At 44.1% G+C, this 14,864-nt stretch overlaps 1 protein-coding gene across 7 annotated transcripts in view; it reads right to left on the minus strand.

The window, feature by feature from the left end:
• Positions 1-9,372: 9,372 nt before the first annotated feature.
• The window catches only part of LOC115204324 (kelch-like protein 13), a 68,468-nt gene continuing 62,976 nt past the window's right edge, over positions 9,373-14,864 (minus strand). For 6 of the 7 annotated variants that reach the window (XM_029769805.1, XM_029769801.1, XM_029769804.1 and 3 more), the window contains one exon: positions 9,373-11,709. In XM_029769805.1, the coding sequence (XP_029625665.1) occupies positions 11,222-11,709 (488 nt within the window). In that variant the 3' untranslated portion in view covers positions 9,373-11,221. The remainder of the gene's footprint in view (positions 11,710-14,864) is intronic. The other variant, XR_003880349.1, reaches the window with a different exon arrangement.

Genomic DNA, 14,864 nt, shown 5'->3' on the forward strand with positions numbered 1-14,864 from the left:
GGGCTGATATTTGGTAGTCTCGGCCATGTACACAGGTTTGTAGTGCATGGCCTCCAGATTGCGGGTCTGATAAAAACTAGGGCAAAGCAATTGATTAGGTACTGATCTGTTTCAGCTGTCGTGGGCAGTCTAGTTGTTTGGAGGAGATGCTTTCTGTACCCTGGACTGCCATGCATACAGGGACCTTTGAAATGTTGGATCCTTTTCTTGTACATTTGATTGATGGATTCAAATAAAGTATTTAATGTGTGTGTGTGCGTGTGTGGAGGAGAGGGGGCATTTGGTCTCTGAGCCTTGTGATGTGAGTGCTGGGACTCAGACTACAGTCAGCGGTGGGTACAGACTACAGTCAGTGGTGGGTACAGACTACAGACAGCGGTGGGTACAGACTACAGACAGTGGTGGGTACAGACTACAGACAGTGGTGGGTACAGACTACAGACAGTGGTGGGTACAGACTACAGACAGTGGTGGGTACAGACTACAGACAGTGGTGGATACAGACTACAGACAGTGGTGGGTACAGACTACAGACAGTGGTGGATACAGACTACAGACAGTGGTGGGTACAGACTACAGACAGTGGTGGGTACAGACTACAGTCAGTGGTGGGTACAGACTACAGTCAGTGGTGGGTACAGACTACAGTCAGTGGTGGGTACAGACTACAGACAGTGGTGGGTACAGACTACAGACAGTGGTGGGTACAGACTACAGACAGTGGTGGGTACAGACTACAGACAGTGGTGGGTACAGACTACAGACAGCGGTGGGTACAGACTACAGACAGTGGTGGGTACAGACTACAGTCAGTGGTGGGTACAGACTACAGACAGTGGTGGGTACAGACTACAGACAGTGGTGGGTACAGACTACAGACAGTGGTGGATACAGACTACAGACAGTGGTGGGTACAGACTACAGACAGTGGTGGGTACAGACTACAGACAGCGGTGGGTACAGACTACAGACAGTGGTGGGTACAGACTACAGACAGTGGTGGGTACAGACTACAGTCAGTGGTGGGTACAGACTACAGACAGTGGTGGGTACAGACTACCGACAGTGGTGGGTACAGACTACAGACAGTGGTGGGTACAGACTACAGACAGTGGTGGGTACAGACTACAGACAGTGGTGGGTACAGACTACAGACAGTGGTGGGTACAGACTACAGACAGTGGTGGGTACAGACTACAGACAGTGGTGGGTACAGACTACAGACAGTGGTGGGTACAGACTACAGACAGTGGTGGATACAGACTACAGTCAGTGGTGGGTACAGACTACAGTCAGTGCCGAGAGGGGAGGTAGTGTGAGTGTGTGCGGAGGGATGCTGACGCGAGGGTGGGTATAATACTCTGGGACAGACATGGCACCGTGTCCCAGGCAGCCCTGTTCCAGACTTAATCACAACTCAACCGCATGCTCCCCCTCCCTCCTCCCCTCCTCCCTCTTCCCCTCCTCCCCCTCCCTTCTCCCTCCTCCCCTCCTCCCTCTTCCCTCCTCCCCCTCCCTTCTCCCTCCTCCCCCCCTCCCTCCTCCCTCCTCCCCCCCTCCCTCCCTCCTCCCTCCTCCCCCCCTCCCTCCCTCCTCCCCCTCCCTCCTCCGGATGCTCTGCTCCTATAGTCCACTAGAACACACATAAACCAAACAGATATTAACATTTCACCATACTGGCCTTTTCCCTAACCATGTTTGGGTATCTTATAGAGATAAGAGAACTTCCCTCACTCAGCAAGTCATTGCAATGTAATGCTTTATACATGAGGGAACTATATTGTGAAAACAGAATTGAGGCATTGTGTTTTTTCTTTTTGTTACAATATTAAAAGAGTACAAAAAGGTACAATAATGATGATCTTTTTGGAACAAATTCAAGGTCATTGCATAGACTGCAGGCTTGCAATGAATCAGTGAAAAATAAGAAAAAGTTTAGTTTTGGAATTAATTAACATCAAATAATTACATGAATTAATTTCTTGCCAAGAGCAACATTCCAATAGGATAGCAGCAATGCGGTGCATATTTTGCTTTGAAGTTTCAGTGCAAGTTGAATTTTTATTGATTAAGTATATTATATTGGGAATTAATCAGATATGTTAATCAGGTATTTCCAAGACTTGATAGAATATTGACTTATAGTAGCTGAAATGTCCTTTTGTGTGTTTATCTAAGAGCAGTATGTGAAAGCACTCATAGTCCATGACTACTTCTCAAGGTTAAAATCGAATGAGGAAAAGGTCCTGTACTTTATCTCATGGGCCCAGAATAACATCCAAACTAGCCCACAGAAAAAGGTCTGCAAGTAGAACAGTGTACCCAGACGCTTTCCCTTTTACTACTATGTATATTAACAATTGTAGGTGACAACTTCTATGACATGTGAATTGTGTCATTTCAGCTGCCTTGTCCAGCTATTCTCTTTCTCATTAAGACCTTAGTGAAATAGAGCATCCAGCCAAGACTACAATATAACATTTTGCCTCAATCCACTTATTTCACATAAAGGGTACGTGAGATGAATCTGTGAGTCTATATCCTGGTCTCTGAGGTAAAATAAAGCCTGAACAGTATTTAACCTTGAAAAATAATATGTGTTCACAGAGTTCTCCCAGTGGTTTGTCCCCTCTGTTGCCCAGGCAGGGTGGCCTTCTCTGCAGACCAGGAGTCAGGAGAAGTTCAATCAATCAGATGTTTCCTTTGCAGTGACAGAGAGGAGTCTCATAGGTTAAAAGAAAAAGAGCCAGCGCACTGAGACACACAGAACAGCCCAGTGTGTGTGTCTGTTGGTCTGCTTAGCCAAATGCCACAGGGGTCTGCTCCACTCCCAGCAGCATCCCCGTCTGGCCCAGTGTCACGCCATACACCCTCTGGGGGTTCTCTGTTACTTTAGTTCGGCGACCTGCGGCCCCCCCACCCCCTGGCCATGGGGGGAAAACAGGAACAAAACCACCCTAATATGAGATATGGCAGATATTCAACAGCACAGAGCAGAGTAGCAGGGATGGGAGTGCCGCAGTAGATTTGTACATGAGATAAACCCATTTCAATAATATTTCGGCTAAGACATTTAAATAAAAATGTCCCCACATGTATGGAACAGAATGATAAACTGAAGAAAATCGTAAAAAAAAGAGACATTTTTTAATAATATAAAACAATTGGAGGATGTGGCAGGAATACAATATCCAATTAGATCTGGTAGGAAACTCATTACTTGTTTTGTGTCAATTGAGTTGAGTTACATTGTAGTCATTTAGAAGACGCTCTTATCCAGAGCAACTAGGGTTAAGTGCCTTGCTCAAGGGCACATTGACATATGTTTCACCTAGTTGGCTCAGGCATTCGAACCAGCAACCGTTCGGTTATTGGCCCAACTATCTTAACCTAGGCTACCTGCTGCCGCCCATGGTTGGGGTTAATCATTTTGCTGCTTGCATTTCTGTGCACTTTATCACAAATGACAGCTGCGTCAGGCAAAGACAATGTCCTCCAACAAGAAACAGAATTCAAAGAGAAGATAATCTTTATTCAGAATAAAGTAAATTGGTCAGATAATGAAAAATGATCAATAATGGGGTGTGTTCTAAGCATGTCTGTGTATTAAATGGCCTGTGCGTGTCAGGGAATCTGTGTATAGGTGCATGGCCTTACTTTTAATGCCAGAAAAAAAGCATTCAGCTCAACACTGAAATGGCTTTGGAGTCAGCCACCATCCAGAGTGTATTGATGTGTTAGAAGTATTAGTGAGACAGCAGAGTCGAGAGCCCTACACTGTTCCCCATTACATTACCTTAGCTATCAACACAGACCCCCCAGATTGTTTGATACCCATCTCCTCCATACTCATTTTACTTAATCCAACACAAGCAATATTTTGACTGACAATGTGTTGTGCACACAACCTACATCCTGGAGAATCTGGGTCATTTGCTGCTTGTTACCACAGCCCCACTGGGGACAAATAAAACCAAGCACGTGTAAAAACACACTGAATGCACATTTCCTTCCATCTCCTCCAAAAAAAAGAAGGAAAAAAAGGAAGTGAACATGCTGACAGTGGTGCTGAACACCTGGGAGAGAGGTGAGTAAAGCGGGGGGGGGAGCGCTCCACTTCTCCTTGCATTCTGTTGTTCCTTTAACGTGGGATTAGCATTTGGGGCACAGCAGCCCTCATTAACAAACCACAACTACAGACTAAAGGATGTGTTTAGCCAGGCTCTAGATGCTGCTGCACTGAGACTGACCAATAGGAAACACAAGACAACAATGGGAATCTAATTAGACTGTGGTAAATCTAATATCTTACATTATTGATATGATGATGAAAACACATACACCCCCTTTACGGATGTATGTATTATATAGAAGTATGTTTCAGCCTATCTGACCCAGTCTTCTCTTCCTGCAGACACAAAAGCAGCAGCCAGGATTTTGGAACACACATCTTCCAACAGCCCCTCCCTGCTCCCCTTTCTACATGAGACTGTGGCAACAGCACATCATGGTCAAACTGCTGACCTTTTCGCAATCAGTTGTGTGAGAACACTAAGCATACAGGATAATGAAGTGAGAATGATGATAGCTGTAAGGGATCACAGTAGAGACCCCGGCAGACAGGGATAATGAAGTGAGAATGATGATAGCTGTAAGGGATCACAGTAGAGACCCCGGCAGACAGGGATAATGAAGTGAGAATGATGATAGCTGTAAGGGATCACAGTAGAGACCCCGGCAGACAGGGATAATGAAGTGAGAATGATGATAGCTGTAAGGGATCACAGTAGAGACCCCGGCAGACAGGGATAATGAAGTGAGAATGATGATAGCTGTAAGGGATCACAGTAGAGACCCCGGCAGACAGGGATAATGAAGTGAGAATGATGATAGCTGTAAGGGATCACAGTAGAGACCCCGGCAGACGGGGATAATGAAGTGAGAATGATGATAGCTGTAAGGGATCACAGTAGAGACCCCGGCAGACAGGGATAATGAAGTGAGAATGATGATAGCTGTAAGGGATCACAGTAGAGACCCCGGCAGACAGGGATAATGAAGTGAGAATGATGATAGCTGTAAGGGATCACAGTAGAGACCCCGGCAGACAGGGATAATGAAGTGAGAATGATGATAGCTGTAAGGGATCACAGTAGAGACCCCGGCAGACAGGGATAATGAAGTGAGAATGATGATAGCTGTAAGGGATCACAGTAGAGACCCCGGCAGACGGGGATAATGAAGTGAGAATGATGATAGCTGTAAGGGATCACAGTAGAGACCCCGGCAGACGGGGATAATGAAGTGAGAATGATGATAGCTGTAAGGGATCACAGTAGAGACCCCGGCAGACGGGGATAATGAAGTGAGAATGATGATAGCTGTAAGGGATCACAGTAGAGACCCCGGCAGACGGGGATAATGAAGTGAGAATGATGATAGCTGTAAGGGATCACAGTAGAGACCCCGGCAGACGGGGATAATGAAGTGAGAATGATGATAGCTGTAAGGGATCACAGTAGAGACCCCGGCAGACGGGGATAATGAAGTGAGAATGATGATAGCTGTAAGGGATCACAGTAGAGACCCCGGCAGACGGGGATAATGAAGTGAGAATGATGATAGCTGTAAGGGATCACAGTAGAGACCCCGGCAGACGGGGATAATGAAGTGAGAATGATGATAGCTGTAAGGGATCACAGTAGAGACCCCGGCAGACGGGGATAATGAAGTGAGAATGATGATAGCTGTAAGGGATCACAGTAGAGACCCCGGCAGACGGGGATAATGAAGTGAGAATGATGATAGCTGTAAGGGATCACAGTAGAGACCCCGGCAGACGGGGATAATGAAGTGAGAATGATGATAGCTGTAAGGAATCACAGTAGAGACCCCGGCAGACGGGGATAATGAAGTGAGAATGATGATAGCTGTAAGGGATCACAGTAGAGACCCCGGCAGACGGGGATAATGAAGTGAGAATGATGATAGCTGTAAGGAATCCCAGTAGAGACCCCGGCAGACGGGGATAATGAAGTGAGAATGATGATAGCTGTAAGGAATCACAGTAGAGACCCCGGCAGACGGGGATAATGAAGTGAGAATGATGATAGCTGTAAGGAATCACAGTAGAGACCCTGGCAGACGGGGATAATGAAGTGAGAATGATGATAGCTGTAAGGAATCACAGTAGAGACCCCGGCAGACAGGGATAATGAAGTGAGAATGATGATAGCTGTAAGGGATCACAGTAGAGACCCTGGCAGACAGGGATAATGAAGTGAGAATGATGATAGCTGTAAGGGATCACAGTAGAGACCCTGGCAGACAGGAGGGGAATTTTCACTGGGCTCTATACGGACAGACAGACAGGGAGCTACCGACACAGGCTGGAAGACTTTCGCTGAAGCACCCGGTCATTTAATTGTTTTTTAATTCATGGAAAATGTGTTTACATTAGCATATAATTACTATATACTGTACAAAAAATATAAATGCAACATGTAAAGTGTTGGTCCCATGTTCCATGAGCTGAAATAAAAGATCCCAGAAATGTTCCTTAGACACAAACTTATTTCTCTCAAATTTTGTGCACAAATTTGTTTACATCCTTGTTAGTGAGCATTTCTCCTTTGTTAAGATAATCTATCCAACTGACAGGTGTGGCATATGAAAAAGCTGATTAAAACAGAATGATCATTACACAGGTGCACCTTGTGCTGGGGACAATAAAAGGCGACTAAAATGTACAATTTTGTTACACAACCCAATGACACAAATGTCTCAAATTTTGAGGGAGCGTGAAATTGGCATGGTGACTGCAGGAATGTCCACCAGAGCTGTTGCCAGATAATTTAATGTTAATTTCTCTACCATAAGAGAATGATGTCATTTTAGAGAATTTGGCAGTACATCCAACTGGTCTCATAACCACAGACCACGTGTATGGTGTCGTGAGGGCGAGCAGTTTGCTGATGTCAACGCTGTGAACAGAGTGCCCCATGGTGACGGTGGGGTTATGGTATGGGCAGGCATAAGCTACGGACAAAGAACACAATTGCATTTTATTGATGGCAATTTGAATGCACAAAAATACCGTGATGAGATCCTTAGGCCCATTGTGAGGCCCATTTTTCTAAAGGTATCTTTGACCAACAGATTCATATCTGTATTGCTAGTCATGTGAAATCCATAGATTAGGGCCTAATGAATTTATTACATTGACTGATTTCCTCATATGAACTGTAACTCGGTAAAATCAATGATATTCTTGCGTTTATAGCCTATTCTCCTTGGAGTATGATAAATAGCCCAAAAAACAATTTCATTAATCAGCTTCATTCTAATCAGTGCAAAGAATGCATGATACACCTTCTCTTCTCTCCACTTAAAATCAATTAAGCTTTTACCATATCCCAGTCCACAGAGAATACCATTACCATATCCTGATCCACACAGACCATTACCATATCCTGGTCTACAGAGAATTCTATTACCATATCCTGGTCCACAGAGAATACCATTACCATATCCTGGTCCACAGAGAATACCATTACCATATCCTGGTCCTCTGAGAATACCATTACCATATCCTGGTCCTCAGAGAATACCATTACTATATCCTGGTCCACAGAGAATTCCATTACCATATCCTGGTCCACACAGACCATTACCATATCCTGGTCCACAGAGAATACCATTACCATATCCTGGTCCACACAGACCATATCGAGCAAACATTCATGTAAAAACATAACCGACTGATGACGCACGCTGCTGATGTAAATGTGAAGTAGGCCAACCTTGGAAGTATACCTTCTAAACAGAACAAATTTGTGACTAACTAGCTTTACCATCAGCCCTAACATCCAAATAAAGCGTTTGCTCTGTCCTCTTGGTTGGCATTATGAATACATTTGCCATACCTGAAGGTCACATTGATCTCTTATCACACTATATAAGTGCAGAGAATTTTACTATACACCTACTATGTGATGGGTTAGGATTTCTATTGCTCGTCTCAAATATGAGGAGTCAGGACTAAACTAATTTCCCATTCAAGTGAGAGTGTAGTCGCCTCTCCCAGGGACCTCTGTGCCCCTCAAATATCAGTGACTGTGATGAACTGATGGAAAGACTTTTCAGTTAAGTGCAAGTAATTCAAGCGTAGTGTAAAATAGCACATGGTTCCTGAGCAAAGAGCACCAAGCAATGGCACTCTCCACTCTCAGTAAACAACTGCCGGCACTTGAGCTCAGTCCCATATGAGTAGTATTCTGAGTGCAGCTGTCGATGAGCAGAACAACATCCATCAGGAAAACCAAGGCCAATCACTCCAGTTCCATTCCCCGCCATATCTTTCCTTCCTTCCCTCCCTCCCCCAGCAGCACCTTCCCCTGATCCCCCGGGGTTCCCAGTCGCCTGCCCTTGAACTGGCGCTGGAATCTGGATGTGTTAAAATAGCCCAGCACACTACTGGCCCTGAGGGTCTGGAGCTGAAGGAGACATGAGTGAACAGGACAAGGGCAGGCGGTGGCGATGGAGTACATTCACTGGAGGCTGCTGCCCAGATGCACCGCCCGAGGCACCACTGGATCATCTTATACCATTTACATGTTTTCAGTCATACATTTCTATATGAAAAATGTTTCTTTTTTTAATATTCTGTGCCCAATAGTGTATCGTTTCATGCACCATCAAACAAAAACAATCACAGTCTTCCTTTCCTTGCTCCAGCGTGTAGCAGATTTGTTTGTGTTGGACACCATATGCTGCCACTGAGGTTTTAATGGGCCAGAGGCAGGTGGCCAGGTTGTGGGTGACCTTACCGTCTGTCTGTGTGCCAGGTGAAAGGAGACAGTGGAGGACGGTGGTCTCCTGAATCACTGGGCACAGTGGACTGGAATCAACTCAGTGAAGAATAGTGGTTATGGTTGTGATTAAGACAGCAGACACTGCATCTTCCCTTTGTGTGTACATCCACAGTTACTGTCTTGAAAATCTCCGGTATCTTGAGAACAATAAAGGCCTTTTCTGTTTAATCAGATGACAACTGGTTCATTCTGAGGACAACACTAGCTAGGGAGGGGAGGAGGGTAGAGGAGGGGACTGGAGGAGAGAAGGAGAGGGGAGGGGAGTAGGAGGAGGGGAAGAGGTCTGAGGCTGTAGCTGCTACTGAAGGGACATAATGCTTAATGATGAGATTATTTTCAACAAGTAAATAGAGAAATAGAACGTGTCAGTGTTTTTAATGGGGAAAACACACTTTCCAGGAGGTTCTAAAACAGATAGTTGATGTTAAGCTCAATAAAAAAAGAGAACACGCCAACCATGTGCCTAAGTAAATGGCAAGATACTTTGGGGAGACACCAATCTTTTTTCAAAATCTTGTTTATTAAATTTAGAAAACACAATTTTGTTAACGGCTTCATAGCAATAGCAGGAAAGAACTGAAACTGAAAGAGGGAGGGGGGGGGGCCGACCCCTGAGTTTAAAACCATCTCTGTGTGGAGCTCAGCTGCCCCTATCCTGCTGCGCTGGGGGTCAACTGGCCCCTAACCTGGCAGACTAAAACAGAGTCAGTATGGTAACCAACAGCATGGGTTTAACCTGGCAGACTAAAACAGAGTCAGTATGGTAACCAACAGCATGGTTTTAACCTGGCAGACTAAAACAGAGTCAGTATGGTAACCAACAGCATGGTTTAACCTGGCAGACTAAAACAGAGTCAGTATGGTAACCAACAGCATGGTTTTAACCTGGCAGACTAAAACAGAGTCAGTATGGTAACCAACAGCATGGTTTTAACCTGGCAGACTAAAACAGAGTCAGTATGGTAACCAACAGCATGGTTTAACCTGGCAGACTAAAACAGAGTCAGTATGGTAACCAACAGCATGGTTTTAACCTGGCAGACTAAAACAGAGTCAGTATGGTTACCAACAGCATGGTTTAACCTGGCAGACTAAAACAGAGTCAGTATGGTTACCAACAGCATGGGTTTAACCTGGCAGACTAAAACAGAGTCAGTATGGTTACCAACAGCATGGTTTTAACCTGGCAGACTAAAACAGAGTCAGTATGGTAACCAACAGCATGGTTTTAACCTGGCAGACTAAAACAGAGTCAGTATGGTAACCAACAGCATGGTTTAACCTGGCAGACTAAAACAGAGTCAGTATGGTTACCAACAGCATGGTTTAACCTGGCAGACTAAAACAGAGTCAGTATGGTTACCAACAGCATGGTTTAACCTGGCAGACTAAAACAGAGTCAGTATGGTAACCAACAGCATGGTTTAACCTGGCAGACTAAAACAGAGTCAGTATGGTAACCAACAGCATGGGTTTAACCTGGCAGACTAAAACAGAGTCAGTATGGTTACCAACAGCATGGTTTAACCTGGCAGACTAAAACAGAGTCAGTATGGTAACCAACAGCATGGTTTAACCTGGCAGACTAAAACAGAGTCAGTATGGTTACCAACAGCATGGTTTAACCTGGCAGACTAAAACAGAGTCAGTATGGTAACCAACAGCATGGTTTAACCTGGCAGACTAAAACAGAGTCAGTATGGTAACCAACAGCATGGGTTTAACCTGGCAGACTAAAACAGAGTCAGTATGGTTACCAACAGCATGGTTTAACCTGGCAGACTAAAACAGAGTCAGTATGGTAACCAACAGCATGGTTTAACCTGGCAGACTAAAACAGAGTCAGTATGGTTACCAACAGCATGGTTTAACCTGGCAGACTAAAACAGAGTCAGTATGGTAACCAACAGCATGGTTTAACCTGGCAGACTAAAACAGAGTCAGTATGGTAACCAACAGCATGGGTTTAACCTGGCAGACTAAAACAGAGTCAGTATGGTTACCAACAGCATGGTTTTTACCCGCTAAAACGTCTAAAGAAAAAGGATATAATAAAACTTCAAAGACATCAGGTAGAAAAGTTGAATTGCAAAGTCACTCTTCAAGTCAAGGTATTTCCTGCCAAAATATACCAAATATGTAACATTAACATGTAATTAGGTTGCCAAACCATATCGGTATGTGGATTTCATTACTAGGGAGGGGGGTTCTGCACAGCTTTGGGGGAGGAAGGGTTGTATCGGGGTGCAGTACAGATGTAGTCCAAAGAAGAAGTGCAAACAATGTCTATAGGGTGTTGGGGGTTGTGGGGGTGTGACAGGAGCGGGGTGGGCTCCCCCCCCCATTCTTCAAGGTGCTGAGAGGGGTGACTCTCTGGAGGGGGAGCCCATCAAGTCCTCTGGAGGAAACACGGTCAGTGTGCAGGCTCGGATCCCGCCCAGCGACTCAGGCAGGTCAAACACTTTGTGCCACTCGTCCTTCTCCGGGTCGTACTTCTGCACTATCTCCACCATACAGCGGTTGTTCCATGAGTAGCCTCCCACCACGTAAATCTTGTTCTCGAACACGGCCACACCCACGTCGCTCTGGCCCCGCAGCATGGCGGCGATGGGCGTCCACAGGTCCAGGGCCGGGGAGTAGTACTCACAGCTTAACACGTCATCGTAGTCGCTGGTGCCCCGGAAGTGATTCCCCCCGATGACGTAGAGGCGGTCGCCCACCGTGCACATACAGTGCAGGCCACGCACCGTGGTCATGGGCGCTTTCTGAGTCCATTTGTCTGCATCTGGGTCAAAGCACATCAGCTCTTTCTGAAACGTGTCGTGAGTGATTCCCCCTGCAACACAGAACAAAACCATATTAACTTCTTGGTGACAGGGGGCAGTATTCAGAAATTCAGATGAATATGTGCCCAAATTAAACTGCCTGCTTCTCGGGTCCAGAAGGTAGGATATGCATATTATATGTAGGTTTGGATAGAAAACTCTGAAGTTTCTAAAACTGTTTGAATGATGTCGGAGTATAACAGAACTCATATGGCAGGCAAAAACCTGAGAAAAAATCCAACCAGGAAGTGACTTGTAGTTTTTCTATCTAATCCCTATTCAAACTACAGTGTCTGTGGGATCATTTTGCACTTCCTAAGGCTTCCATTGGCTGGCAAAAGTCTTTAGAAACTTGTTTCATGCGTCTACTGTTACTGGGCAGAGAATATGAGCTCAGTCAATCAGTGGACTGCCTGGGACCAGTGAGTTGTCTACTATGCTGGCGCACTGCTCCTTTTTCCTCTGTAATGAATACGCTATTGTCCGGTTGGAATATTATCGAAGTTATATTAAAAATACCCTAAGGATTGATTGTAAACATCGTTTGACATGTTTCTACGAGCGGTAATGGAACTATTTGACTTTTCGTCTCTGGTTTTGCGCTCTCGCGTTATGCCTTTGGATTAGTGATCCGGACACGCAAACAAAATGGTATTTGGACATAAATATGGAGTATTTCGAACAAAAATAACATTTCTTGTGGGAGTCCTGAGAGTGCATTCCGACGTAGATCAGCAAAGGTAAGGGAAGATTTATAATACTAATTCTGAATTTAGTTGACTCCAGAACTTGGTGGGTATCTGTATAGCTTGCTTTGATGGCTGAACTCTGTACTGAGAATATTGAAAAATGTGCTTTCGCTGTAAAGCTATTTTAAAATCTGACACAGCAGTTGCATTAAGGAGAAGTGTATCTATAATTCTTTCAATAACTGTTGTAAATTTTATCAACGTTTATGATGAGTATTTTTGTAAATTGTTGTGCTCCTTCACCGGGAGTTTTGGTGGGAATACATTTTCTGAACATCACACGCCAATGTAAAATGGGGTTTATGGATATAAATATGAACTTTATCGAACAAAACATACATGTATTTTGTAACATTGAGTCCTGGGAGTGTCATCTGATGAAGATCAAAGGTTAGGGATTAATTTTAGCTGTATTTCTGTTTTTTGTGACGCCTCTCCTTGCTTGGAAAATGGCTGTGTGGTTTTTCTTGTCTCGGCGCTGTCCTAACATAATCAAATTTTATGCTTTCGCCGTAAAGCCTTTTTTAAACCGGACACTGTGGTTAGATTAAGGAGAATCTTATCTTTAAAATGGTGTATAATACTTGTATGTTTGAGAAATTTGAATTATGCGATTTTTGTTGTTTTGAATTTGCCGGCCTGCTATTTCACTGGCTGTTGATAGTGTGTCCCGCGGGTGGGACGCTAGCGTCCCAGATGTCCCAGAGAGGTTAAATAAGACCCATGACATTGATTTCCTGGGTTGAAAACCGCCCTGGGGTCTAATCAAAAGCATTTAACGGACTGAGCCAATTGAACTGGACCTAATAGTAACTCCTCTATCCTGGCCTCAACCTAGATCTACATTCAGCTCTGCCACGTTGTGTTGCCATGTTAGGCCTTGACCAGCTCCTGTCCTGTCAGTCACATGGCCAGACCACAGCACTGTGACTGGCCTTGCAGAGCATGTAATCCTGAACCCCCAGTTCACTTTACTCCACCCAACCCCCCAACCTCCTCAGAAACACACGGCTGCTACTACCCAGCAACACACACACAATTAGCCCAATGCTTAGCACCACCAACACACTACACACATTTTCTCAGCCACTCACCTGCAATAAAATATATTGACAAATAAAAGAAATCAGAAATTCATAACACTATAATACAGTGCATGTGTACCAAGGTTATTATAGTTTTGTGTTTTTATATTCGTTTTTATTTCTATTAGTTTTTTATTTAAAATTCTGTTATTTAGTTTGTTACTTTTCAGATTTGATTTACTAGTTTTTATTTAGTTTGATAGAAAAACGACATGATTATATGATTTAGTTCAGTTGTATTGTTAGGGACAGAGAGTAGTCTATGCGTGAGAGGCTAGGAGCCATGTGTGTGTGGTAGGTCTATAGTTAGTTTTTTTAGGATGTCACTTCATACCACTAGGGTCAGTAATAAGGAATGTCATAGGTTTAAATTATGAATCAAACTAAACCTATCTTAGGACGTGTTCCAGAGCATAGACATTGCTGACGCCTGACAGATCTTTCAACACCTGGATAGGTACTTTAAGTATCAGCTGACCACATCATATGTTATAGCAATCAGTCAGTCGATGACGCAGTCGTATTGTCCCCTCCGCGGGGACAATACGCAGACCAGAGTTGACCCGCCCCGATCAGAAATGAGGGGGTGTCTCGCTTTCTCCGTCTTTGCCCTGGATTTCTTCCCTGTTGTTAGCTAGTGATAGCAAAGATGGTCTATTATTTTGAAAAGATGTTCAAGTAACCGCTCTAACAATTAAAATACATGTCCTCATAGATGGAAGGCAGGTGGGAGGAGACGAGATCAGTTGGAACCATACTAGCCAATGAGAGGGCAGATAGTTGTGCCTGTTGTTCACACACGTAAGTTGTTTTTCTCAAAGTTCCAGAATGTCATATGAATCCACTTATATCATTACATTTGTAACAACCTAAACATTACTCGATTTGATCAAATAAGCCAAACGTCATTTGACACTCATAGCTAAGCAGACCTTTTAGCATGGAGGTCTGCTTAGCTCGCTGGGACTGATTTTGGACGGAGGTAATCCTCTCGTGTCACCTCTCCTCTCTGGTGATAGTGATGCACAAGCTAATTTTATTTTAAATATTTACTCGCCAGAATCAGAAAATCGAACACCCCATTAGAAAAAAAGCTTAAAAACACCATTTGATTAAAACAAAACAGAACATAATTTATGTTTATTTTATTTTGCAGCCAAAGACAATAGTTCCAGTATAGTTTTTTAACAGTTTTTCTAAATGATTTTATCTTACAGAAACTTTATATTAGTTTTAGTTTACTATAATAACCTTGTGTGTACACATAGGCACTGTAGTGGTGGAAACAAAGGAATAGAAGGGACACACAAAGCTGAGGAAAAGGGAGGGGGG

This window comes from Salmo trutta, chromosome 12, assembly GCF_901001165.1.
Source record: "Salmo trutta chromosome 12, fSalTru1.1, whole genome shotgun sequence".
Taxonomy (NCBI): Eukaryota; Metazoa; Chordata; class Actinopteri; order Salmoniformes; family Salmonidae; genus Salmo; species Salmo trutta.